Here is a 7500-nt window from a genome sequence, read left to right as displayed (position 1 = left end):
GGTCTCATTGCGGCGTTTGTTAGAGACATAAAACGGGGCCAGACAGGGTGAATCTTGAAGGGGTACCTTAGCCAGAGCGAGAACAGCTGCTCCAAGGAGCAACCCTGGCGAGCTAGGGTGGGGTTAGGGGTCATCTGTTGATTCTGATTATGCTTCGTGTGTGATGGTCTGTGCCTACGTTAAGTAGAATTAAGCTAACCCAACCCAGTTGAATCTTATCTATCCATGAGAAAATTAGCAACTTCAGTCTTCAGATTCTTCTCCTCCTTTAAGCTGTCTCCATTTTTTAAAACATCTCGTAGCTCACCGATAGTTTTCCCGACTTTCCTGCCAATGCCCACGTCTTCTCTCATTGGCTGCAGTTCTTTTTGGGATCCTTAGAACTAACCTGCTCCAAATTCCCTCTCAGTCCAAAGTAAACGGTAATTTAGCTCAATAAGGACCCATTTCAGCCGCTGGAGGATCTGATCGGCTTTTCTCATTGCTCACTCTCAGCGTGTTTTCTGACCGTTTTTTTAAAATTATAAATCTTTTATTGTTTTTTTCAAATACTTCGGAATTAAAAAATAATGAACGGAGGTTTTTGATAAATTGTGTGTGCTCCAGTTTATTGACTGACTTTTCTTTTAATTTCCCACTGAACCCAGAGGTTCCATTAATTATTTTCTAATAATAAATGTTGGGTGACGTGTGGCAGCTGAGCTCAGCCTCTGAATCCTCCTGTCAGGCCCGACACACGTCTGACAGCTCGTCCTGTCTCACTGCCCTGATGCGACGGGTTCGACTCCCGTAGAGAAGAGAAAAGAGCCCATGCTAACCTTGCCGGTGTCCTCTGGGCCTGGCTGCAGCGTGACGGAACAGGGCAGGTTCAGGGGAATCTGACAAGACATGGAGCAGGAAGACTCGAGTACATTGATCTCCGACAGCGTCAACAATGTTGAAATGTTTCTAAAGGTTCAAAAGAATGACAGTTCTCCAAAGTCCTGTAAAGTGATCCAGGTTCTGCTCGAACTGACACTTGCACCAATTTACATCAGAAATGACCCTTTTCAGATTTCTGGTGCCTGAACGAGGCCCTGGGCCAGTGAGAGGCTCGGTACCTGGAAGGTGAACGGGTGCGCATGTTCTCCCAGCTTCTTCATCAAGCGTTCCTGGAGAAGCGTCAGACGGGTTTCCGGTTCCGCTGAAGGCGGGAACACTTGGCTGTTCGCCACAAATAGGTCTTTTCGGAACGTCAAGCCGAGAACGTCCAGATCTTCTCGACCATAACGGAACGCACAGGTCAAGGTGACAAACACTGGAGGCAGAACACAGATATCTGAGTCTGGTTCTGGTCTGGGTGCCGGGTCCGTTAATAAGCAGTTACTGTCTAGACCAGTGGTCACCAGCCGGCCACTGAAATCAGAGTCAGTCCGACTTTTCATCTGCTCTAAAATAAATCTGAAAAAATGGATCAAGATTTTTGCAACACCATTTTTTTGAATCAACTGTGTTTTTAAAATCAATAGAATTCCTTTGATTCATCTATAAATCTGTGGTTCTGTGTCGTGACAGAATGAAAACGTCCTGCTGATGAGGAACACACAATCACAACGGTCCAACCACAACGTCTCACCTTTCCTGGCTTTCAGGTATTCCGGCTCGATCAATATGACGCCATCTGCAAAATATTCAAGTGTTGCTCACCTGAGAAAATCTGCTGAGCAACATTTCAGGCTTCAGAGCCACTGAACAGGAACATTTATCAAGACTGGTCTCACCGACAGGCTCCACCTGATCCACCTGGTCCATGAAGTCTCTCTTCCCCAGGTAGACGGTGAGCTGATGGAAGAGACACAACAGCCACTCAGATGCTAACCCTAACCCTAACAGGTGGGATGCCACAGGTGTAACACTCACCTTTCCATTGGGACTAGCTTTTTTAAAGACTCTGAAATAGAAAAACACACAGAGTTTGAGATCATGTGACTCCAACCTGCCTCAGGTGGCCGTTCGTGTTCTGGCCCGCCGTCATCAGCTTCAGCTGCAGGTGCTTCTCATCATTTCCTCCCTCTTCCCTCGTTAATGTGGTCATAAATTGGACTCCATTAGCATCAGGATGCTGTTTTAGCAGAAACTGCCGAGGCTCCTGGGAGCTTGCTCAGCATGTGACTGTCTGCTCATCATCGTCATCGTCATCATCATCGTCATCATCATCATCCATAAACTTCATCCAATCAGCTGCCAGAAACACAGCAGCAACAGATCCGGCAGAAATCAGCAGGAAACTCGGCACGAACAGCACCTGAGTCCTGACCACCGTCACTAATTAACCTCTTCATGACTGATTATAAAATGCAGAATTAAACACGACAGCAGAGGGAAACCATGGAGACGTATCAGGTTTCCTCAGTGGTTCAGCAGGAGGCTGTCAGACCACTTTAGACTCATCAGGACAGGAACAGGAAGTGATTAAAGATTCATCCCCAGAAGAGCCAACGAACATTTAGTGGGAAGAAAAGCAAACGTGATGGCGAGAGAAGCGAGAAGGACGGAGGGAAAAAGTTTTAAAACTATAAAAAATGAAGATCAACAGTTGCACTTTTGGATCTTTTCTTCTTTTGTGGTGTTTCAGTTCACACCATTTCCTGGGAGAGTTTTAGTTCAGTTGGTTAGTAGACTGTTGGTTAGCAGGCTGTTGGTTATCAGACTGGTGGTTAGTAGACTGTTGGTTAGCAGGCTGTTGGTTATCAGACTGGTGGTTAGTAGACTGTTGGTTAGCAGGCTGTTGGTTATCAGACTGGTGGTTAGTAGACTGTTGGTTAGCAGGCTGTTGGTTATCAGACTGGTGGTTAGTAGACTGTTGGTTAGCAGGCTGTTGGTTATCAGACTGGTGGTTAGTAGACTCTTGGTTAGCAGGCTGTTGGTTATCAGACTGGTGGTTAGTAGACTCTTGGTTACAGCAGACTGCACTTGTTACTCTAACCAGCAGCTGATTTCAATTATTTCCACTGGTCTGTCGGCAGAGTTCTGTCCTCACAGAAGGGTTCGTCCAACTGATCAGGACAATCTGGCTGATCAATAATCAATCAGGTGCTTAGCTGATGAGTCCTCCTGTCACGTCTGTCTGTGTTGGAGCGTCGGTACGTGGAAATGTGCCGGTAAACACCTGTGAAGGTAAACACAGCCTCACCGACTGATGAGGAGCCGCCACACCGAGCTCCACATCTGTTAATTGAGCTTAGTGCTAGTTAGTGAAGCTGTCTCTAGTTAGAGAAGCTGTCTCTAGTTAGTGAAGCTGTCTCTAGTTAGTGAAGCTATCTCTAGTCAGTGAAGCTATCTCTAGTTAGAGAAGCTGTCTCTAGTTAGTGAAGCTGTCTCTAGTCAGTGAAGCTATCTCTAGTCAGTGAAGCTGTCTCTAGTTAGTGAAGCTGTCTCCAGTTAGTGAAGCTGTCTCCAGTCAGTGAAGCTATCTCTAGTTAGAGAAGCTATCTCTAGTTAGTGAAGCTGTCTCTAGTTAGTGAAGCTGTCTCTAGTTAGAGAAGCTGTCTCTAGTTAGTGAAGCTATCTCTAGTTAGTGAAGCTGTCTCTAGTCAGTGCAGCTGTCTCTAGTTAGTGAAGCTATCTCTAGTCAGTAAAGCTGTCTCTAGTTAGAGAAGTTATTTCTAGTCAGCGAAGCTATCTCTAGTTAGTGAAGCTATCTCTAGTCAGTGAAGCTGTCTCTAGTTAGTGAAGCTATCTCTAGTTAGAGAAGCTATTTCTAGTCAGTGAAGCTGTCTCTAGTTAGTGAAGCTGTCTCTAGTCAGTGAAGCTGTCTCTAGTTAGAGAAGCTATTTCTAGTCAGTGAAGCTATCTCTAGTTAGTGAAGCTATCTCTAGTCAGTGAAGCTGTCTCTAGTTAGTGAAGCTATCTCTAGTTAGAGAAGCTATTTCTAGTCAGTGAAGCTATCTCTAGTTAGTGAAGCTATCTCTAGTCAGTGAAGCTGTCTCTAGTTAGTGAAGCTATCTCTAGTTAGAGAAGCTATTTCTAGTCAGTGAAGCTATCTCTAGTTAGTGAAGCTGTCTCTAGTTAGTGAAGCTATTTCTAGTCAGTGAAGCTATTTCTAGTCAGTGAAGCTGTCTCTAGTTAGTGAAGCTGTCTCTAGTCAGTGAAGCTATTTCTAGTCAGTGAAGCTATCTCTAGTTAGTGAAGCTATCTCTAGTCAGTGAAGCTGTCTCTAGTTAGTGAAGCTATCTCTAGTTAGAGAAGCTATTTCTAGTCAGTGAAGCTATCTCTAGTTAGTGAAGCTATCTCTAGTTAGTGAAGCTGTCTCTAGTTAGTGAAGCTATTTCTAGTCAGTCATCGTGGTTCCTGATTCCTGGTACCTGGTCTGTGGTTCTGGGGGAACTGGTCCACTGTTCACAGAGCAGTTGTGTCAGGATCCAACAAGTCTTGTGGATCATCTTGATGTTTCTTTGATGATAGACTGATAGATCCTCCTCAGTTGGTTCCTCGTCTGTTGTTGAAGGTCTCTGAATGGGGGCAGGATGGGTTCATTCTTCAGCCTGTTTCAGCTTGTCAGACGGTTCTATTTCAGTGACTCTTCAACCAGCAGGCCAGTTGCTGGGTCTGAATGAGACCAGTTGCTGGGTCTGAATGAGACCATTAGTGGGTCTGAATGAGACCATGAGTGGGTCTGAATGAGACCATGAGTGGGTCTGAATGAGACCAGTAGCTGGGTCTGAATGAGACCAGTAGCTGGGTCTGAATGAGACCAGTAGTGGGTCTGAATGAGACCAGTAGTGGGTCTGAATGAGACCATGAGTGGGTCTGAATGAGACCAGTATGAATGGATGAGAATATTTCTTCATAAATAAACTCAACATTTAAAAACTGCATCTGTTTCTGGAATATCACAATAATAATACACAATAATAACACAACATGCCAAGACCACCATATGAAGCCGATCCAGATCCACAGAGAGGATCAGCAGATCTACTGGACCAGATTCTCAGCAGTGAAAGACATAAAAACGCTGTTGGAATAAACAGACTCACTACCTGGTTGCTTTATCCACCATGGCGTTGATGATGAGGAGCTGAACACAGCTGGACAGAGAGATGATGATAAAGAGGATGGAGGATGAGCGATGCTGTTGCCGTGGAAACAAAAAAGGGCTCTCTCTCAGGAAGTGGTCATCAGACTGTTGCGATTTTAAGCAGGAAGTAAATAACAGAAGGCTCCATCTCAGCTGGGACTGAACAACCATTCAAGCCCCCAACCCCGCCCCGCCCACTGTCACCCCGCCCCCCGGTGTGACCCCGCCCCTTCCCGATGTGACCCCGCCCCTCCCCCAGCTCCCTGCCTCCACACCAGTTAAATGCTGCAGGACTCACAGGACTGGTGGCTTCTCTAACTTTCTGACAGCAGATGAATGTTTTTGGGATCGTTTCAGCTTTTCCTTCATTAGCAACACGTCTGAATATCAAAAATCAAGTTGTCACCTTCACAATTTCTACATTTGACATGAAAAACCATCTCCACACATTGTAATTCTGTATTTATTAGTCACAAACATTTTAAAGAAGAAAATCTGACGCTGATGTAAAACAAGTGCCGCATATATTTAAAAAATGACTCAAGACATTTGAAAAATAAATTAAAATCCAGAAGGAAAAACCGTGTGTAGGATATCATGACTGCTTTTTAATGAGTTTTGAAACATTCAAACCATGTATGAGCGCAGCTCTGACAGGCTGAAAGACCCTAATAATATCCCAAATCTTTTGATTGATCTATTAAACATAACTCTATTAAACGTGAAGGCAGCGACGCCACGCAGGCTGAAGAAACTTCTGCTAACAAAAAGCTAAAATCAGCAGGCACAAGAAGCTAACCTGAACTCAGCAACACGACTCGGTCAACTCAAAGGTGACATACACTCACCCACCCACCACTTTATCAGGTACTTTCTTAGGTACCTTTTTGGGTCCACCTTGCTGGTAAAAGGTTGGACCCACTCCCTGCAGAACTAGCTTGTGTTGGGAACATTCCTCAGAAATATTAGCATCACTCAGTTTCTGCAGATTTGTCAGCTGCACATCTATGATGCGAATCGTGCATTCCACCACGTCCCAAATTGCTCTATTGGGTTGAGATCTTGTGACTGGAACTCACTTTCATGTTGCAAAAAGCCAGTTTGAGATGATATGTGCATTGTGACAGGGAGAAGTAGCCATCAGAAGACGGATACACTGTGGTCCTAAAGGGATGAACATGCATAATATACACCCCACCATTGGACCAGCACCAGCCCGGGCCAGCCATACGAGAGGAGCAGGAGAACCCTAACCCTTTCCACCAAACCTTCTGAATGTCACAGACTTGTTTTTCAGTCTTCTATCGTCCAAGTTTGGTGACTCAAACTGTGGCCTCAGTTATTATAATGAGAGTCACTTAAAACCCGTCTGAGGCTCGGCTTGAACTTCAGCGAATGGTCCTGAACACATCTGCAGCCATGTCATCGGCTGATCGGGTATTTGTGTTAACGAGCCAGTCAACATATTAAAGACCTCGTAACGTGGCCAGCGAGGGAACGTTCCAGCCAGATTAGCTGCAGTAGCTTTAACTCGTGTGTTCACCACAACTCTTTTCATAGATGAGTCTTTGAAGATTTCAATATTAAACTAAAAAAAGGTCCTTTTGACCTTGTAACGATGTCAGTTGCCTTTTTTCTGTGGTGCGTTCACACCTCTCACGGCCTCAGGCGATCACCTGATCCCTGTCACTCGTCCAGTTCAAATTAATCTCAGCTTTCATCCTGAAGCAACACCATCAGAAAAGCGTTATTTTTATCCGGCTGGTCCAACGCAGCAGGAGTGTTCAGACGTCACTCCACAGCACAGCCGTCCGACCCTTATCCACACTGACAACATACTTCCCAGATGGAGACCAGGACACAGCGCTGATAGCTGAGCTGAGGAGAGACAGAGGAGCCATGAAAGGAACCTTCATCATTCTGGGGTCTGCTCACTCAATAATACATGTTAGCATTTGTCCTGGCCTGTTAGCATGCATGCTATTTTCCCACTGACAATAGGGAGACATGACTGTCAGCTTATTAGCTTATTTTATAACATAATTTCCACAGATTTGAAGCAAAATGATGCTCATCTTTCAATATCTCACATGTGCTTTCCAGGCAGGTGTCGCTCCATCTTGCCAGTGGACACGTTCCAGATGTAAAGGGTACCGTCAGCTGACCCGGCTGCCAGAAAACCTCCATCTGGGCTGTTGACGTTATAGCATTAGCATGGCTACAACCTTCAACACAGTACGACCCCACAAAAATTGAACCTGATCCGTGAGCTCGTACTCGGTCCTGGACTCACAACTAGAACTCCTGATGAAGATCAACCTCTCAGATCTCCTCTCAGGCCTCCAGGGGCCTCCAGAGGCCTTCAGGGGCCTCCAAGGGCCTCCAGGGGCCTCCAGGAGCCTCTAGGGGCCTCCAGAGGCCTCCAGGGGCCTCCAGGGGTT

The 7500-nt window shown here is 45.7% G+C and overlaps 1 protein-coding gene across 1 annotated transcript in view; it reads right to left on the bottom strand.

Annotated features, from left to right (window-relative positions):
• The window catches only part of LOC101068439 (beta-arrestin-1), a 15965-nt gene extending 8471 nt beyond the window's left edge, over positions 1-7494 (bottom strand). The window contains exons 1-7 of the mRNA XM_029844232.1: positions 7150-7494; positions 5022-6937; positions 1900-1930; positions 1761-1821; positions 1616-1660; positions 1101-1297; positions 819-878 (exon numbers count right to left, since the gene is read on the bottom strand). Coding sequence (XP_029700092.1) covers positions 819-878; positions 1101-1297; positions 1616-1660; positions 1761-1821; positions 1900-1930; positions 5022-5230 — 603 coding nt within the window. The 5' untranslated portion in view covers positions 5231-6937; positions 7150-7494. The remainder of the gene's footprint in view (positions 1-818; positions 879-1100; positions 1298-1615; positions 1661-1760; positions 1822-1899; positions 1931-5021; positions 6938-7149) is intronic.
• Between the last annotated feature and the right edge of the window lie 6 nt (positions 7495-7500).

Source organism: Takifugu rubripes, chromosome 11 (genome assembly GCF_901000725.2).
Source record: "Takifugu rubripes chromosome 11, fTakRub1.2, whole genome shotgun sequence".
In the NCBI taxonomy this organism is placed as follows: domain Eukaryota; kingdom Metazoa; phylum Chordata; class Actinopteri; order Tetraodontiformes; family Tetraodontidae; genus Takifugu; species Takifugu rubripes.
The sequence above is the reverse complement of the archived record's forward strand: the minus strand, read 5'-3'. Positions and strand labels throughout refer to the sequence as shown.